The sequence below is a fragment of the Microcaecilia unicolor genome, chromosome 1, assembly GCF_901765095.1.
Source record: "Microcaecilia unicolor chromosome 1, aMicUni1.1, whole genome shotgun sequence".
Lineage (NCBI taxonomy): Eukaryota > Metazoa > Chordata > Amphibia > Gymnophiona > Siphonopidae > Microcaecilia > Microcaecilia unicolor.
Genome location: NC_044031.1, coordinates 1,164,641 through 1,184,742, shown reverse-complemented (window position 1 = coordinate 1,184,742; position 20,102 = coordinate 1,164,641). Strand labels below are relative to the sequence as shown.

General features: G+C 43.6%; 1 protein-coding gene across 2 annotated transcripts in view; it reads right to left on the bottom strand.

Moving 5' to 3' along the window:
• Positions 1-20,102, bottom strand: part of LOC115461810 (ATP-binding cassette sub-family F member 2) — a 228,516-nt gene that overhangs the window by 2,523 nt on the left and 205,891 nt on the right. For both annotated transcript variants that reach the window (XM_030191858.1, XM_030191868.1), the window contains exons 13-14: positions 2,889-3,017; positions 2,211-2,414 (exon numbers count right to left, since the gene is read on the bottom strand). In XM_030191858.1, coding sequence (XP_030047718.1) covers positions 2,211-2,414; positions 2,889-3,017 — 333 coding nt within the window. The remainder of the gene's footprint in view (positions 1-2,210; positions 2,415-2,888; positions 3,018-20,102) is intronic.

Genomic DNA, 20,102 nt, shown 5'->3' with positions numbered 1-20,102 from the left:
AACATCAAACATATAAATGGCAAGTGACCGACTCACTTGCAAATGCACAGTAGAGACTTCCCTCTCTGTCCCTCCCCCGCGTCAAAACGTGATGACAGAACAGAGAGGGAAACTGTGCGGAAAGGGAGGGAGGGAACAGCCGAGGTCGCTACCGCCTCCCCCCCCCCCCCCCCCCGAGGTCGCCGCTACCACTCCCCCCCCCCCCCCCGGGCCCTCTCTTCGCTATTGAACTTACAGCGCCGAAACCGCAGCAGGCAGATCAGCTCCCGTCGGCCTTCTGTCCCTGCCTGTGTCCCACCCTTGCCAACATTACGTCACAAGAGGGCGGGACACAGGCAGGGAAGGAAGGCTGACGGGAGCTGATCTGCCTGCTGCGATTTCTGCGCTGTAAGTTCAATAGCGAAGAGAGGGCTAGGCCCGGGTGGAAGGGGGCGGCGACTCTGGGGGGGGGGGGGGGAGGGTGGGCAGGAAGGTCTCAGAAGGAGGGGGGCCTAGGAGCTGGCTGGGGGGGAGGAGGAGGGGCCTTGGAACTGGGAGGGAGTGCGGGGGGCCTTGGAGCTGGGAGGGAGGGACGGAGGGGGCCTTGGAGCTGGCAGGGAAGAAGGGAGGGCAGGGGGCCTTGCAGCTGCAAGGGGAGGGGGGACTTGCAAAAAAAAAAAAAAACCATACCAATACTCACCCGTTTTAACGGGCTTAACGGCTAGTGCCAGAAGATTTGAGAACCAGCATGAGACAGTGATACCACATTGTGCTCGAGGCTGGATTTTAAATTGTTGAGAGACTAGAATCAATTACACCTGGACACACCTCGTTTCACAACTATTTATTTAAAAATGTCTATCCTGCCTACAACTAGTTTGGCTCTGGGCAGGAGGGGTGGGGGTGTAGGGACAAGATGTAGCACTACAATCAAGCACTATCCTACATTATGAATCTGACTTGTCACAGGCCACATCAGCTCCCATGCAGGCTTCTTCCTGTACTAGGCCTCTGCATGTATTGAAGAGAGATGGCTTTTTTTGTTTTTAATTTAGGTAGAGTTGTCAAAAGGTTGGAAAATTAAGAGCATCCAACACAAATACAAAAGAAGTCAAGAAGACACTCTGAGAACAACAAGAGACAATTCCAGTCCATCCTGAAATCCTGCAGTGAACCCCCTCTCCCAATAAGAAGCACAAGACACTGGACACCATGGGAAGGAGACAACAAATGCAATGACAGCTGCTGGCCTGATGATGTTTGGGCCAGAAGTGATGTGTCTACTACAGGTGGATCCCTGGAATTATGGCTGCGCTATCCTAGATCAACCAATGAAAGAAGTTTGAAAATAAGATCATTTAGTTTGTGGGTGTCTCCCCTGGTTTCTTTATGATTTCAATCAGGAAATCTATAAATTACATAAATTGGAACCTCAAAGCTCCGAATAGTGAAAAATACAATTGTATTTGACAGAATCACTACAACTTAGGAGTCCAATCCTATCATTGGTTCCTGTAAGAAGCAAACGAGAAAAAATAATCAAAACGCAAAAAACTCACTCTACGTGAGAAAAGCGTATGATATTAAAAAACTCCCTTGCTCCTTACTTTTTACCTAGTGGGAGACACCCAAATACAAACAAAAACAGACAATTTGGATTTCCCTAAGTGATTATAGAATTGTGCTATCCTACACAAATCTTTTTAGCAGTTCTGCAGGCTGGTTGGGGCAGTTCTAGTTGGACCCATAGGAGGATCCAGGGAGGAAAGTTTGGCTACTGGGAGGGGGAACTATCTGAATTATTCAAACTCTAAATTGAGTGATCTGTTTGTTCATGAGGAGACAGCAGCTGTACCTGCTGTTGTCTGTGGATGAAACAGACTGATGCAGGAGAGGCATTAGGAGAGCTCCAGCACATTGGCTCAGTCAGTGATGTGACCAAGAGGTGAACCTTCATCCTCCTGCTGAACTGCAGAGAATCCCTGTTAACAATCTGACATTTATTATTACCACATAAAGTCCCAAGTGTCGTTATCAGTCCATCCCATTTTGGATTTTCTTTTATATAATGTTGTGACCATTGATTTTAAGATAAGCTGCTACTTACGTCCCAACTCGGTATGAGTTTTGAAAAACTTGCACTTAAAAGAAAAAACTGTGGTATAAAGTAAGCTATGCCCACCCCCTACCTCAGGGTGGATCTGCGGCTGAATCAGAAACTACATCCTCACCTGCTGAATGAGCCGGAAATCGTGGCTGACTAGCATCATACCTCCCTCAAATTCATTGATGGCATCAGCAAGGGCGTCAATGGTCTCGATGTCCAGATGATTGGTGGGTTCATCCAGAAACAGCATGTGTGGATTCTGCCAGGCCAGCCAAGCAAAGCAGACACGGCACTTCTGCCCATCTGACAAGTTCCGAATAGGACTAACCTGCAGGAGAGACTTTCTGTTATTCTGCCTGTGTAAAACACAATAAGATTCCCATATATATGGAGGATAGTAGCAACACAACTGCTAATAAGCACAGACAAGGGTAAAAACATTTGCTTCCTTCCTAGAAGGGATGGGGCTGGATTCTACCCCTTAAACAAAACCTAAAAGTCAGACCAACCAAGTTTGCATGAAGAATGCAGAGTATTTAAATTCCATTTTAGGAACCTAGATAAAAATATTGCAAAAAGCTTGAAGGAAGACAAAATGACTGCTGGCATGGTTTAATAATGGTGAGGTGAAAAGGGCAGGGACATTGCCTGATTAATCCTACTGTTTATAGTTAAGCAACTATATGTCCTGCTTGTTGACGGAAAAAACTATCAGGCACACAAGCAGATAACTTCCGAGATATATGTCCTGCAGTTATCATTTCTATAGCACTACTGCATAGACTAATGTCTGCATCTGTACCTGCTGTTTTCCAGTTAGTCCGTATCTTCCAATGATTTTTCTCATTTCTTCCTTCTCCTTGATTTCAGGGTAACACTTCATCATATATTCCAGAGGTGATAAATCCATGTCCAGCTGCTCTTGTAAGTGCTGTATCAAGGAGAAAAGGTTAAGACAGAAATTAGTTTGAATTTGCAAAAACTAACAGAGTTAAAGACTATGAAACACAAGAAATGTTTTGACTCATCTGTTCATGTGGAATACAGCGCTATTTAATTATTTGAAGTTGGAAATTTTATTGGTCAATTGTTCTCTGAAAGCTTTAAAGCTTTCCGATCTCCCTTAGCTTGAGGAAATTTATCCAATGACATTTCTCCTGAGTAACAACCCCTTCCCAGTTTTGATGCATCTTTGGTTAGGACAATTTCAACAGATGAACAAGGGATTCCTGTGCCCAGATCTAAATAAACCAGGGAACGTCTTGGGTTGTTGAATGATTCAGACAAGGTTGTTGGCTCTAGACCTTTCAGGATTTTTTCAAGAGCTTCCTCTGTAACCTGGCTGAATGAGTCCCAGATAGCAGTGCATGGTGGGGGAAAGGGAGTGTTCTCATTAGCTGGCGGGAGCTTTGATGGGACCACCTGTAGGTCCCAATGGAGACCTTTAATTTTGTTGGCAAAGTATATGGCAAAATCATTGCTGGTTAGCTGTGACTGGGAAGGCCGGTTCTGTTGTGGGGTTTGCAGTAGACAGTTGCTTGGTTGAATTTACAGCTTGTTCAATGTGTTGAGAGAAATATTCTTTTTTGGCTGTTAAGACTTGGCAGTAGTTTGTTATATGTTTCTTACAGTTGAATCTATCTTCATCTAGGTGATACTTTTGCCATCTTCTTTCAAGTTGACATCCTTGACTTGATGCTTAAGAACCTGTAGTTCTGAAGAGAACCACGAGGAACATTTGTGCATAGAGCACTGGACCTTCTTTGGGTCATCTTTTCATCCACATGGGGGTAGGACAAGGCCTCTAGGAAGTTAACAGAAGTCAGATGATTTCTCATGTCTCAAATTTCCTTCCAAACTTTGGTTGGGCCCATCTGTTTTTGGGTCATCTTTTCATCCACATGGGGGTAGGACAAGGCCTCTAGGAAGTTAACAGAAGTCAGATTTCTCATGTCTCAAATTTCCTTCCAAACTTTGGTTGGGCCCATCTGTTTTATGTAGTCATTAATAGAAACTTTGATTAGAAAATGATCAGTCCATAATAGCAGTGTTATCTCAATGCCACCAGCCTTGTGTTCAAAGATGTTGATCCCTTTGCAGAACAAGTCTAGCATATGGCCCTGAGATTTGATCACTTGAATAAATCCTAGAGCTGCCATCATATCAAGGAAGGCAGAAGTAGTGGTGTCTGGAGTTTTGATGTATATTTTATTTATTGATTTGTATCCCACATTTTCCCACCTCTTTGCAGGCTCAATGTGGCTTACAATACATCATGAAAGGTGGAAATATAATAGAAAATAGACATTAGGTGTTACAGAAGGGTCTTGGGTAACATGATAATGAATAAAACATGATAGTAATGCCTGTATGCTTAATCTTAATCTTGTCAACCTACTCTCTATGTAACAACTACTGTAATTTCCACTCTGGAATGGCGAATGCCATAACGGAGCATTGTAAGCCACATTGAGCCTGCAAATAGGTGGGAAAATGTGGGATACAAATGCAACAAATAATAATAATATAACAAGCATATATTATAAGACAGTTGTGAATATATGTGGAGGAGTGATGTGTGTTCACATTTGTTGGTCTTTGTGGTATGCCTTTTTAAAGAGATAAGTCTTCAGTAGTTTGCGGAAATTGGTTAGTTCGTAAGTCGTTTTTAAGTCCATAGACCGCTATTAAATGGACTGGAAAAATTCCTCATTTTTAGGTATAACTTGTCTGGAATGTTTTTACGTTTGGGGAGCGTGCCAGGTGCCCTTGACCTGGATTGGCCACTGTCGGTGACAGGATGCTGGGCTAGATGGACCTTTGGTCTTTCCCAGTATGGCACTACTTATGTACTTATGTACTTATGTAAGTTGCGTGGCAGTGCGTTCCATAACTGTGTGCTCAGGTAGGTAAAGGTTGATGCACGCATTAGTTTGTATTTTAGACCTTTGCAATTGGGGAAATGCAGATTAAGGAATGTGCGGGATGATCTTTTAGCATTCCTGGTTGTTAAGTCTATCAGGTCTGACACGTAGGCTGGTGCATCTCCGTGAATGATTTTGTGAACTAGGGAGCATATTTTGAACGTGATGCGTTCTTTAAGTGGGAGCCAGTGTAGCTTTTCTCGTAGTGGTTTAGCACTTTCATATTTTGTTTTGCCGAATATGAGTCTAGCTGCAGTGTTCTGAGCGGTTTGAAGTTTCTTGATTATTTGCTCTTTACAGCCAGCGTATAGTGTGTTGCAGTAGTCTAGATGACTGAGCACCATTGATTGTACCAGGTTACGGAAAACAGTTCTTGGGAAGAAAGGTCTTACTCTTTTTAATTTCCACATTGAGTGGAACATTTTCTTGGTTATGTTTTTCGCATGGCTCTCGAGTGTTAGGTGTTGATCGATGGTAACTCCAAGAAGTTTTAGGTTTTCTGAAATTGGGAGTTTCAGGTTTGGTGTGTTAATGGTGGTAAATTTGTTCGTGTTATGTTCAGAGGTAAGTATTAGGCATTGGGTTTTTTCTGCATTAAGTTTCAGCTGAAATGCATCCGCCCATGAGTGCATGATATGGAGACTTTGGTTGATTTAGTTGGAAATTTCCATTAAACCTTGCTTAAATGGGATGTAGATCGTTACGTCGTCTGCGTATATGTATGGGTTGAGGTTTTGGTTTGATAATAGTTTGGCCAAGGGTATCATCATTAAGTTGAATAGAGTCGGCGAGAGGGGGGAATCCCTGTGGGACTCCGCATTCGGGTATCCATGTGGCTGAAGTAGTTGAGTTAGATGTCACTTGGTATGATCGTGTGGTTAGGAATCCCTTGAACCAATTGAGAACTTTACCTCCAATTCCGAAGTACTCAAGGATGTGTAGTAGTATTCCGTGATCAACCATGTCGAAAGCGCTTGACATGTCAAATTGTAGGAGTAGTATGTTTTTTTCCAGTAGCAATCATTTGTTTGAATTTAGTCATGAGTGTAACTAATACTGTTTCAGTGCTGTGGTTAGACCGAAATCCTGACTGGGAGTCGTGGAGTATTGAGAATTTATTTAAATAGTTTGTGAGTTGTTTAGTCACCATTCCTTCCATTAGTTTGGTTGTTAAGGGAATGGATGCTGCTGGTCTGTAGTTGATTAGTTCACTGGCACATTTCTTTGTGTCTTTGGGTATGGGGGTGAGTAGAATGTTTCCTTTCTCCTTCAGGAAGAGTCCATTTTGTAACATATAGTTCAGGTGTTTCGTTATGTCTGTTATAAATTGTTGAGGAGAAAATGTCATGAGGTTGTTCGGACATATGTCTAGTTTACAATGAGATTTGGCAAATCTTTTGAGCGTTTGGGAGATGTTATCCTCTGATAATGTCTCGAAGCTGGTCCAGGTTCTGTCTGCTGGGTATGTGCCAGGGTGTGGGTCTAGACAGTCAAGGAATTCAACATAGTCGATGGTACTGACAGGTATCTTAAGTCGCAATTGTACGATTTTCTCATTGAAGTATTTCGCGAGATTGTCTGCTTCTGGAATATCTTTGCTGTTGGTTGTGACTGGTGTAGTATCTAGTAGTTTATTCACGAGTTGGAAGAGTTTATGTGTGTCCTTGTAGTTAGATCCAATTTTAGTTTTGTAATATAGTCTTTTGGTTTGTCTTATGGTATATTTGTATTTTCTTTGGAGTTGTTTCCAGGCATTCAGTGTGGGGTCGTCTTTCTTTTCTTTTTTTTTTTTAATTTGCAAAAAAACTTTTATTAGCAACTCAAGATAACAAATTCAGAGAGTCTTAGCCTCTTGTAATACACAAAAGATGTAACATCAACATATAAACTCCCCCTTGATCTGATTTTTCCTTTTATTTCCCCCCTTCCCCCTCCCCTCACTTTATCCCCCCCCTGTCATTCCCAACCTCCCCCTCCTCCCTCCCACAGTGTTCCTCATGTAGCTGCATCCTTAGTCCCTTGTCCATCCCCTCCCAAAACCCTTTCTAGGTGTAGCCATTCTTCTGCCTTTGGATTATATTGTCCCCGGCGTCTATCAGTTAGTTTTTCTAAACTCATCAACATATGCAGTTTTGATTTCCAGTCGTGACCTGTGGGCCCCTGCTTCTGCTTCCATTTCACTGCTATGGTTGATTTTGCTGCTGCTAGGCATAATCGTTTGAGTCTACATTGCCATTTCTTCCCTTTCCTATTCTCGTAACCCAGTAAACAACACTTGGGATCATGTAAAAACTGAACCCCTGTTGCTAAGGTTATATGTTCTGAGACCAATTTCCAAAACTCCTGTATTTTCGGGCACTCCCACCATATGTGATAGTATGTCCCCCTCCCTCCCTCACAGCGCCAGCAGGTATCTAGCGTTCCTGGGTACATAGCTCTTATTCTGTCTGGGGTATAGTACCATCTGCTCATGACCTTATAAGCATTTTCTTTGACTAGTACACATACTGATACTTTTTTAACCTCCAGGCACATTTTCTTCCACTCCCCCTCACTGAACTCTGTGTTAAGATCTTGCTCCCAGGCTTTCATATAAGACACCTTTACAAATTCGGTTCCTCTGATGTGCTCATACAGTTTGGAGATTCCTTTACTTCCCCAGATTATGCTCTCCCATAAATTCTCAAATTTTTCATTCTCTAGCCAATTACCTTTATGCCAACTGGCCTTCACCATATAGCTTTTGACTTGGAGGTAAGCATACCGGTCAGTTTCAGGTAAATTGTATTCCTGCCTAAGTACTTCAAATGTTTTAAGTTGTCCCTCTGTTGTTAGTTCCCGAAATCTGATCAGACCCTTATCAAACCATGATTTAAATATCTTATTCTCTCGCCCCCCTGAGAACCCGGGCTCTTGCGTAAGTAGATTTATGTTGTGACCCCCTTAATTTCTGCTTGAGTCTCCCCCATAGTAAGAGCAAGTGAGAGAGGAATGGGTTTAGTGTCAAGTTCTTATAATCGTTTTCTAGGTAGGCGCCCCATAGTAATGTATCTAATCTCCCTTTTTGAACAAAAATCTGCTCAAGTCTGGTCGCGGGAGAGAGGTCAACCTTACTCCAGACTCCAATTTGCCTAAGTTGAGCCGCCCAGTAATACCATAAAATGTTAGGCATTCCTCTCCCTCCCTGCTCCACTTTCCCCCACGTTATTTTCCGGGACAATCGGGCCTGCTTTCCTCCCCAAATAAATTCCCCCAATTCTGTCTGCATTTTCTGCAGCTCCCCCTTAGGGACGTTAATTGGCAATGTCTGAAAGAGAAACAACAATCGAGGTAGTATGTTCATTTTGACTGCCGCTATGCGGCCCCACCACGATAGCCACCCTGTTTTCCACTTGCTAAGATCCTTCCGGATTGCTGCTATAAGTGGGACATAATTTAGCTGATATAATGTGTCAAGGTCTCTCGGGATCTGTATGCCCAGATAGCGAAAACTGGAGTCTGTCCATCTGAAAACAGTTCTCCCCCTCAAGTGTTCTGCCTCCTGATCCGTTACTGTTATGCCCATGAGTTCAGATTTATCAAAATTCACTCTAAATCCAGACATTTTCCCAAAGAAATTTAGTTCCTGAATAAGCACCGGTAAGGTTGTCAGGGGTGATCCTATATAAAACAATAAGTCATCGGCAAACAAGGCAATTTTATGCTCTCTCCCTCCCATTTTGACTCCTTTCACCTCTCCTAAGTCTCTAATTCGCTGTGCTAGGGGTTCGATGGATATGGCAAACAGTAACGGGGATAGGGGACACCCCTGTCTCGTTCCCCGCTGAATATTAAGTGTATTAGACCATCCCCCATTAACCTTTATCCTTGCCACTGGCTTTTCATATAACCCTTTCACCCAAGTTATAAAAGGCCGCCCCAATCCCATTTCCATCATGACTTCCCATAAATACTCCCATTCTACTCTATCGAACGCCTTTTCAGCGTCTATCGTCAAGAGCGTCATAGAGTCCCCTTGTCTCTGGGCCCCCCACATCAGGTTTAAAGTCCGCCTAATATTATCTGCCACTTGCCTATTTTGGATAAAGCCCAATTGGTCTTCATGTATGAGTGATGGCAAAATCCCACTTAACCTATCCGCCATAACTTTGGCTAATATTTTCACATCTACATTCAGCAAGCATATCGGGCGATAAGAGCCACATAAGGTAGGATCTCTCCCCGGTTTTAATAGTACTGTAATCCCTGCTTCTTGCATACTAGATGGGAGTCCCCTATCAGCAAAACAAGCATTGCCCAACCTGACTAATAGCGGGCCCAATTCTTGTTGGAAGATTTTATAATATTTGGCTGTATAACCATCTACTCCTGGTGATTTCCCCCTTTTCAAGCCTTTGATAACTGCTATTACTTCCTTCAGCGTTATAGGGGCTTCCAACGTCTCTCTCTGTGAAACCGAGACACGTTTTAGGCCTAGGTTCTGTAGATGTGCTCTAATCTCCTCTACAGGAGCTGTTGATTCCTTTGTATACAGGGTCCTGTAGAAACTCATAAATTGTTCCCTAATTTCCCCGTCTTGATGGAATAACAAATCTTTTGGTCCTTTTATTTTGGTAATTGTGCTTGCTATCCTTCTTTCTCGGAGCCCCCTAGCTAATAGGTTACCTGCCTTATTGCTGAACTCAAAAAATTTCTGTTGCATTAATTGTCTATGATATTCCATTGTTTTCATTTGGATCTCTAGTAATTTTGCTCTCCACTGTTTGAGCTCTATTAGATGTTGCGACTTCCCTTCCCTTTGATGTAATGCTTCTAATCTAGCCAACTGTCTCCGCACTTCGAATTCATGGGCTGCTCTTTTCTTTTTCTTATAGGCTCCTTTCCAAATAAGCACCCCCCCTCACTACCGCTTTCAAAGCATCCCACAATATCCCCTCGGTTACATCACCTGTGTCATTCAATAGAAGATATTCTTTGATAGTGTCCCGCACCTCCTCACAATCTGCCTTCACATCTAAAAGCGATTCATTAAGTCTCCATAGGTGTCCCCTCCTTTGTTTACCTAGCCCATCTAATTGGACCCATACAGCTGCGTGATCGGAGGCATGTATATTTTCAATCTCTGCCTCCCTTATTTCCTCCCACATCCCCCGACTGCACCAGATTGCATCTATTCTTGCATATGTTCCCTGTACGTGTGCATAGTGTGTGTATTGCCTCTGGCCCGGATGCTTCATTCTCCATATGTCTATCAGGTCAAGCTCTCGCATCATTCTGAGATATTGTCGCCCACCGTATCTATCCCCTCTCCCCTGACTTGCTGAATGATCGAGTGATCCCATCGGTTGGTTGAAGTCACCCCCCATTATCACCACTCCCTCTACAAAAGATATTAATCTCTTTCAGATCGTGTCAAAATATTTTTCCTGACCAGTGTTTGGGGCATACACATTTATAAGAGTAATGTTGCGATTATTCATTTGTCCCTTAATTGCAAGACATCTCCCCTCCTTATCCTGGTATACAGCCATTTTTTGAAACTGCAAGTGTTCTTTCACATATATCACCAACCCTCCAGTTTTATTCCCCCTGGAGTTGGCCAATGCGGTCCCTTCGCCCAATCCTTTATTCAGGATTAGAGACTCATCCTGTTTTCTAATATGGGTCTCTTGCAGCATAACAATATCACATTTCATTTTACGAATCTCCCGAAAAATTATACTTCTTTTACCCGGGTTGTTTAATCCATTGACATTCCATGACCCAATTCTTAAACCTCCTGCCCCCCTTCCCTAAATCCCCCCTCCCCCCCATTCTGCTCCCCCCCTCTACTCCCCCCACCAACTGGCTGACTAATGTGCTTGCCAGTTTAATCTAGAAGGAAGCTTGTCACCCCCAGAGCAATGACATCCCATCTCACAACTATAAGACCAAAGCACTCCCCCAATATCAACTTTAACAACAACATGTACTCCCTTAGGTTTGATTTCCCTTTGAACCCATCTCTTTTTGCACTTCAACAATCTACTCGCTTAGTGCAAAGAATACTCTATTTAAGTCCATACTCAGTTCTTCGCTGCTTCAAGTACCATCGTCCTCTCCCATTTCATCTCTCTCTGCACAGGGTGATGGGCGACTTTTCCTCCCTTCTACCGTCTGCCAGCCGCTCGTCTCCTTCCTCCGTGGACTGCACTGGGATTGATGTTTTGCCTCTTCAGTTCTTGGGATGTCTGCGCAGCCCATCTCTCTTAATATTTTCCACGCACCCTGGTGTGTTTGAAGGCAACGAGTATTGTTTCCCACTGTAATTTGTAATCCAAACGGGTAAAGCCATCGATATCTCAGTCCGGCTTTCTGAAGATATGCAGTGACTTCCTTGAAGTCTCTCCGTCTTTGCAGCGTTTTCCGTGCTAAATCCTGGAAAATCTTAATTTTCATCGTTTTCCAATTGATCTCTCCCATCTCTCGCGCTCTCTTCCAGACTTTCTCTTTGGTGGTAAATTTGTGAAAGCAGGCCACTATGTCCCGTGGAAGCCCTCCTTTTGGCGATCCTAAGCTTCTATGTGCCCGCTCCAGTTCAACCGGGGCCTGCACCTGGCCCTCTGTTATATTAGGATCTTGCTGTAGCAAAAAGGCACAAATCTCTTTTACTACTTGCCCAGAGTTCTGATATTGCTCTTCTTCTGGAATGCCTCGGAAGCGCAGATTACACCTTCTTGTGCGGTTCTCCAAGTCTTCCAGCATTAATTCTAAATTTGCCTTGGATTGCTGCTCTGCTTTAAAGGAGCCTTGGAGTTCCCGCACTTCTGACGAGAGCGTCTCAGTCCTCTCTTCGTTCTCCACCAGTCGGGTGCCTATTTCTTTAATTTCATCGTGCAGTTCCGCTACAGCAGATTGAATGCTCCGATGAGTGGACACCATTTCCGCCTTCAGATCCTTAAACCATCTTGCAAAGTCCCTTTTGCTGAGCTCATTTTCATTTTCCAGCTGCTCCTCAGGGTCTATGTCCGACTCGCTCTCTTCGGCCGCCATCTTTGCTCCGCGTGTCCTTAGACCCGCTCCGACGTTAGCGGTCGTCTTTTCAGCTGCGAATTTAAATTTTGCCAGTTTTTTCTTCGCTGCCATTGTAAGCGCTAGCGTTATGTTGCGTTAGAGAGTAATTTACGCTCAATTAGATAAGGGAAAGCTCGTTTTTGCTCTCGAGATAGCGGAGCTCACCGATTAGGCTGCCATCTCCACAGCTGACGTCACTTCCTCCTCGTCTTTCTTTTCATTCCATACATGTTCTAGCCTTCTAACTTGTGTTTTAAATTTTTTCAGGTCTTCATTGAACCATGGTATTGAATTCTTTCTGTATGAGGTTCTGGTTTGGGTTGGAGCAATATTGTCTAACATGGATCTGCACCTCTCGTCCCATTCTAGGAGGAATTGATTTGTATCTGCCTTTATTGTCCATCTGTTGTAGTAAATTTGTTGCCAAAATATTACTGGGTCTATTTTTCCTCTCGTGGTGTAGGTTTTTCGTTCTTGTTTGTTCGTTGAGTCTTTTGTTTGCCATTGGAGGGAGATGTTTGCTTTATAGTGGTCGGACCACGGTGCGGGTGTCCATTTTGTGTCTGTTAGTATAAGGTTTGACTCGGGATCGAATTTGTATGTGACGATGTCTAATGTGTGTCCTTTGATGTGAGTTGGCTGCGTGTTTGTCCTGTGAAGATCCCATAATTATAGGAACTCTTTGCATTCTAGGGTGTTTGTTGAGTTGAGATCTTCAAGGTGCAGATTGATATCTCCTATTATGATAAGATTTGAGGTAGAGACACAAGTATTCAAGATAAAGTCCATGAAGTGTGTTTGGGAATCTTGCCAGTTGCCTGGTCTATAGAACAGGACTGCGTTAAGGTGTTCCTGTAAGTTTGGGTGATTAATTCTTACAGAGGCGATTCTTACAGATGCACTTAGGGAATAGAAACCCTCGGGAGATGTATGTGTTAGGCGGGGAGAATCTGATAGGTACGGACGGGAAGAGGGATCTTGGGGTGATAGTATCTGAGGATCTGAAGGCGACGAAACAGTGTGACAAGGCGGTGGCCGTAGCTAGAAGGTTGTTAGGCTGTATAGAGAAAGGTGTGACCAGCAGAAGAAAGGAGGTGTTGATGCCCCTGTATAAGTCGTTGGTGAGGCCCCACCTAGAATATTGTGTTCAGTTTTGGAGGCCGTACCTTGCGAAGGATGTAAAAAGAATTGAAGCGGTACAAAGAAAAGCTACGAGAATGGTAAGGGATTTGCGTTACAAGACGTATGAGGAGAGACTTGATGACCTGAACATGTATACTCTGGAAGAAAGGAGAAACAGGGGTGATATGATACAGACATTCAAATATTTGAAAAGTATTAATCCGCAAACGAACCTTTTCCGGAGGTGCGAAGGCGGTAGAACGAGAGGACATGAAATGAGATTGAAGGGGGGCAGACTCAAGAAAAATGTCAGGAAGTATTTTTTCACAGAGAGAGTAGTGGATGCTTGGAATGCCCTCCCGCGGGAGGTGGTGGAAATGAAAACGGTAACAGAATTCAAACACGCGTGGGATAAACATAAAGGAATCCTGTTCAGAAGGAATGGATCCTCAGGATCTTAGCCGAGATTGGGTGGCAGAGCCAGCCGGTGGTGGGAGGCGAGGAGGGCAGACTTATATGGTCTGTGCCAGAGCCAGTGGTGGGAAGCGGGGCTGGTAGTTAGGAGGCGGGAATAGTGCTGGGCAGACTTATACGGTCTGTGCCCTGAAGAGGACAGGTACAAATCAAAATAGGGTATACACAAAAAGTAGCACATATGAGTTTGTCTTGTTGGGCAGACTGGATGGACCATGCAGGTCTTTTTCTGCCGTCATTTACTATGTTACTATTTCAAGTTGTGGTAGAATGGATTCGGTTGTGGTTGTGATGGTGAACTTGGATTTGTATATTATGGCTATTCCTCCTCCTATTTTTCTGTTTCTTGTCCAGTGGGTAATTTTGTATCCTGGTGGGCATAAATCTAAGATTATGGGATCTTTAAGGTCATGGATCCAGGTTTCAGTGATGAATAGTAGGTCAAGATTGTCTGAAGTGATCCAGTCTGTTATAATCTCTGTTTTATTTACTACTGATCTGGCATTTATGTATCTCATTTGGATTAATCAGTAAGGTTCAGTTTGGGACGTGGATGTGTTAATTTTTATTAGTTGTCTATTATCTTGGTATCTGGTTCTGTTGTGTCCTTTCTTCCCTTTCTGTTGGTTGTTTCCGAATGTATTTGATTCCCTTTTAGTTGATTATTCTTTTGTTCTGGTGAGCTGTGATTGTATTGTCTGTAAGGTTTGTGTGCTGTGGGTAGGTTGTTGTTTATGTTGGGAGTGGTCCATGCGTGGTGGATTAGGGGGAGGAAGTAGATTATCATGAGCAATTTGTTGATATTCATGTTGTCTGCATCAAACCATTATAGTCATCGGTATTTCAGTGATACAGTAATCAATGGTTATGTTTAGTATAGATTGGAACAGAAATGCTAAGCTAGTGAGATACCTCAGGTAACTAGTCCGCGTGCAGCAGGGCATGCAACAAAGCAAGGATAACTAAATAGTTATATTGTAGAGCTACTATATTATGCTAGCAAGGCAATCTCAGCAAGTGCTGTTTACTAAGTAACTATAATTATAGAGCTTTGCTGCATTGTCTATTTGGGAAGCATTAAGCGCATATAAAGCATTTAGTATTTAAAGGACTTCAATCAGCCTGTTCCAAAACATATATAAAGCAGTTAAAGCATATAAAGCATTTATGCATTTAAAGGAAGTTTTTCAGCATGCTCCCAAAGTATATATAAAGCATTAAAACATATGAAGCATCTATTCAGTTAGAGGAAGTCTTTAACAAGCTACAAGGCCTATAAAGCAATTAAAGTGTTTAGATGAAGCTTTTGGAGCATTTAAAGCATTTAAAGTAAGTTTTTCAGCATGCTGCAAAGCAGAAGTTTAGGATAAAGCAATCAGATTATTGAAATTAGGTATCGCTCACAAGTTGTACTTTTATGTGTTGTTCCTCTTCTCGTCGGGGAGATGTTCAGATTACCTCACCGTGCCATACAGCATTGGTTCTAGGCAATATCTCAAGGCAGTCTCCGTTCTGCAGTTCTTTGTCTTCCCACGTGCTATATATGAGTTATGCCGAGGGTCAAATCGCAGTTTTACCTGGTCGCGTTCATCCGCCGCGTATGGCACTGGTCTCTGCTGGCCGAGTGGAGCTGTTATGTTCGTCTGGATGTTTGGCGTTCCTTGTTCTTTCCCTCTCGCAGTTTGAGTGGTCGATCGACTGGTTCAATTCTCTCCTCAGTGTGTGGTGGAAGTTAGTGGAAGTTAGGGCCGCAGTTGCTCTTCCAGTGATGACCCAGCGGTAGTCGCTGGCCGGGTGGCTGGGTGGTCGGCGTTCAACGGGGGCATCTCCTGATCTCCGTGCCGCTGCCCTCCTTCGTTTCAGCCGCTTCAGTAACCTAGGGTAGCTCAGTGATACCTCAGTCTCCAGATTTAGCAGGTCTTACACAGAGGTGATGTGGCAAGGTGCTCTGTAGACCACAAGCAGCCACACTGGTTCCTTATTTCCCATCTAGATGAGGAGGCATTCTGACTCGGGTGAAGGAAGGAGACACTGTGCATTTGTCTCTCAGATCAGGACTGCCACCCCTCTACCCCGCTTCCCTAATCTTGCTTGGTGAAGGATAGTGAATCTTGTAGGGCATTGTTCAGCCGATTGTACTCCTTCGCTTTCATCTAGCCAGGTCCGAGTTATTCATCATGGATCACAGGAAAATTTTTAGTGGCTGATCTGGCATTTACTAGGACCAAGTTTCCAGGTAATGGTCTATTAGTTGTAGTTTTAGGGGTTGCTTGATAGTGCTAGGCAAGTAATTTGTGTGGGTATAGCTAGATAAGCGTTTTGCCTCTTGAGTTTGTGTCCTCTAGGTGGATGGGTGAGCCTACTGTTTCTTCTTTCCTAGATTACTGGGGTGTATGAAGATCTTTGGTTCACTAGGCCAAAGCACATTCTTGTTTAAAGTAGGAAAGATTACAGAGCTCTCTAGCTATTCAGTTTAACAAAAAGCCAATTTGTCTTTGGCAGCAATTAACAGTGGAGTGTTAATTGCACAGACAGTGTTTAATGAGAGATTAAGTCCCTGTGAAGTATCTGCTTCCTGGGAAGATGAGCTCTGTTATGCTTCAATCAACATTTCTTCTTTAAAATGAGATGCAATCAGTCAGCCTTGTAGAACTGCGAATTCTACCTATAATTTGTGGTAAAATAGATTTTTAAAGTCCAGTATCTAATATCTAACAGGCACTTCTGTTCACTGGATAAATCAAATGGCTGCATTTCACTCCTGTGAAATTATTTGAAAGTTTTAATGAAGAAGATGATTCAGCAGGCTATCAGAAATTTAGAGATAATGTAAGTTAAAGATATAAACTTCAACTCACAAACTGCAGTGCTGGTTTCATTTTGCAGTTTTGATCCCGATGTCCTTTGAGGATCCAATTAATGCAGATCACTGGAGGATTTTTTTTTTTGTTGTAGATCCAGCTCAGATCAGAAGCAAAGTGCAGACAGGCAAAACGTTGTATGTGATTTTAGATCTAAGTATTTAAACTGAGATAGTTAAAATCATTTCTTGCAGACCTTCAGTCAGTAGTATATGCAAAGATTTCCCCTAGTTTTGGACTGCTGTAATTCATTGAATTATCAGTCATCCAGTAGTGCATATTATTACAAGGCTATGAACGTTTGGTTTCTGATGTTTTAAATTATTATTATGTTTAAGATTATTTGAGGAGAAAGTCCTTCTGAGTTAAGTTATACTATCTTGCGTGCAATTTGTAGTCAAGGTTTGTTGACATACCTTACAATAAAAATGAAGTGACTGCAAGTGCTTGAACATAATCAGGAGGGATACAGCGATGGTTGGAATAACTTCCTGTTGATAATTCGCCTAGAGTTGCCAGATGCATAAGGGGTGTACTCCATAACTTTTATTATCTTTGTGTTCTCCAAGTTATCTATGATGTTTTTACTACCCCTTCCACAGTCCCTTCCCTGTTGTCTACTTCTATGAATGAGTGCTTTTGCTGTCCTGTTCCTTTCTTATATTGTTATTTAGTATGTACACTGCCCTGTCCTGCAAAGTCAGTTTGGGCGGTATAGCAAGCATTAATAAAATATAGAGATTAACATTTTCATATACAAAAAGAAACTGAAGACAGTTGTTTACTACAGTCCTTCAGTAGGTCTTTAGTTTACACTGGCGATTATTTTTATGCAAATCCTACAAATGTTTGTTTTTGTTTATATTTAATGCTAACAAATGCTGGTTCATGTACTTGGGATGTAAAAACCCAAGGGAGTGGGGTACAGTATAGGGGGTGAAGAACTTGTGTACACAACAGAAGAGCAGCACCTGGGGATGATCATATCTGATCTTAAAGTGGTCAAAGACAGCAAATGACAGAAGGATGCTTCAATGATTAGGAAGAGAGGAATGGCCACCAGCAGGAGGAGGTGATGATAGTACCTTTGTATAAGTCTCTGGTATGACAGCATTTGGAATATTACGTATAAACTACTGGAGACTTTAAAAACATATAAACAAGATGGAGTCTATCCAGAAGGAAGCTACTAAAATGGTCAGCTGTCTTCATCATAAACCACATGGGGACAAAGATCTCTATATGTTTTGGAAGACTGGAGGCTAGAGAGGGGAGACATGATAGAGACATTTAAATACCTCTGTTACATAAAGGCAAAGAAGGCTGGAATGAGAAAACATAGGAGTGACGGAGTGGAGTAGAAGCCTAATTACTAAAGACTGAAATCTAGGGCAGCTCACTTAACCCTCCATGTTTATAAGTACACTAGTAAAAAAGGCCCGTTTCTGACACAAATGACACGGGCGCTAAAAAGGTTTTCCTCGGAGTGTGTATGTTTGACAGAGTGTGTGTGAGAGTGAGTGTGTGAGAGAGAGAGTGAATGTGCGAGTGTGTGAGTGTGACAGAGAGAGAGACTAGGTGTGAGTGTGACAGAGAGAGTGAGAATGGGTGCGAGTGTGTGTGAGAGTGAGTGTGTGGCTGGGGGGGCCCTCCCTCACTCTCTCCCTCCCTCCAGGGGCCCTCCTCCCTCCCTCCCTCCCAATTCTATGGTTGTTCCCCCACTCCCTCCCTCCGAGTTCCAAGGTCATCCCCTCCCCTCCCTCCCAGTTCCAGTGCCCCCCTCCCTCCCTCTGAGTTCCAAGGTCGTCCCCTCCCTCCCAGTTTCAGGGTCCCTCTCTCCGAGTTTCAGGGCCTCCCTCCCTCCCTCTCAGAGTTTCAGGGTCCCCCTACCTCTTTCTGAGTTTTAGGGCCCCTCTCTCTCCGAGTTTCAGGGCCCCCCCCTCTCTCTCCGAGTTTCTGGGTTCATCCCTCCATCCTTCCGAGTCCGTCCCTCCATCCCTCCCTCCCAGTTCCAGGGTCCCCCGTCCGTCCCTCCCTTCCACTTCCAGGCCCCCCTGCCTCCGAATTTAAAAAGTCATGTTGGACTTACCAAGTCGGGGTTATGTCGTCCGCCAGTACCGCTAAAAGCCGTGCAGCCTCGGCCCTTCTCTCGCTGTCTGTCTCTCAGCTCTGGTCCCGCCCTCATTTCCTGTTTCCGCAAGGGCGGGACCAGAATTGAGAGACAGCGAGAGAAGGGCCGAGGCTGCACGGCTTTTAGCGCTACTGGCGGACGACATAACCCCAACTTGGTAAGTCCAACATGACTTTTTAAATTCGGAGGCAGAGGGCCTGGAAGTGGAAGGGAGGGATGGATGGGGGACCCTGGAACTGGGAGGGAGGTTAGCAAATGTTTTTATTTTTTATTTTGCCTTTGTTTAGGGAGAAAGATGTTTGTCTCTCTCCACCCATGTCCCTAAACGTCTCTGGTGACATCAGCTGGTGGTTAAGAATGCAGCCAGAGACATTGGAACGTTGAGAGTGCAAATTATTATATTAGATAAGTAATGCCACACTGGGAAAAGACCAAGGGTCCATCGAGCCCAGCATCCTGTCCACGACAGTGGCCAATCCAGGCCAAGGGCACCTGGCAAGCTTCCCAAACGTACAAACATTCTATACATGTTATTCCCGGAATTGTGGATATTTCCCAAGTCCATTTAGTAGTGGTTTCTGGACTTGTCCTTTAGGAAACTGTCTAACCCCCTTTTTAAACTCTGCTAAGCTAACCGCCTTCACCACGTTCTCCGGCAACGAATTCCAGAGTTTAATTATGCGTTGGGTGAAGAAATATTTTCTCTGATTTGTTTTAAATTTACTACACTGTGGTTTCATCGCATGCCACCTAGTCCTAGTATTTTTGGAAAGCATGACCAGACGCTTCACATCCACCTGTTCCACTCCACTCATTATTTTATATACCTCTATCATGTCTCCCCTCAGCCGTCTCTTCTCCAAGCTAAAAGCCCTAGCCTCCTTAGTCTTTCTTCATAGGGAAGTCGTCCCATCCCCGCTATCATTTTAGTCGCCCTTCAATGCACCTTTTCCAATTCTACTATATCTTTCTTCAGATGCGGTGACCAGAATTGAACACAATACTCAAGGTGCGGTCGCACCATGGAGCGATACAACGGCATTATAACATCCTCACACCTGTTTTCCATACCTTTCCTAATAATACCCAACATTCTATTCGCTTTCCTAGCCGCAGCAGCACACTGAGCAGAAGGTTTCAGTGTATTATCGACGACGACACCTAGATCCCTTTCTTGGTCTGTAACTCCTAACGTGGAACCTTGCATGACGTAGCTATAATTTGGGTTCTTTTTTCCCACATGCATCACCTTGCACTTGCTCACATTAAACGTCATCTGCCATTTAGCCGCCCAGTCTCCCAGTCTCGTAAGGTCCTTCTGTAATTTTTCACAATCCTGTCGCGAGTTAACGACTTTGAATAACTTTGTGTCATCAGCAAATTTAATTACCTCGCTAGTTACTCCCATCTCTAAATCATTTATAAATATATTTAAAAGCAGCGGTCCTAGC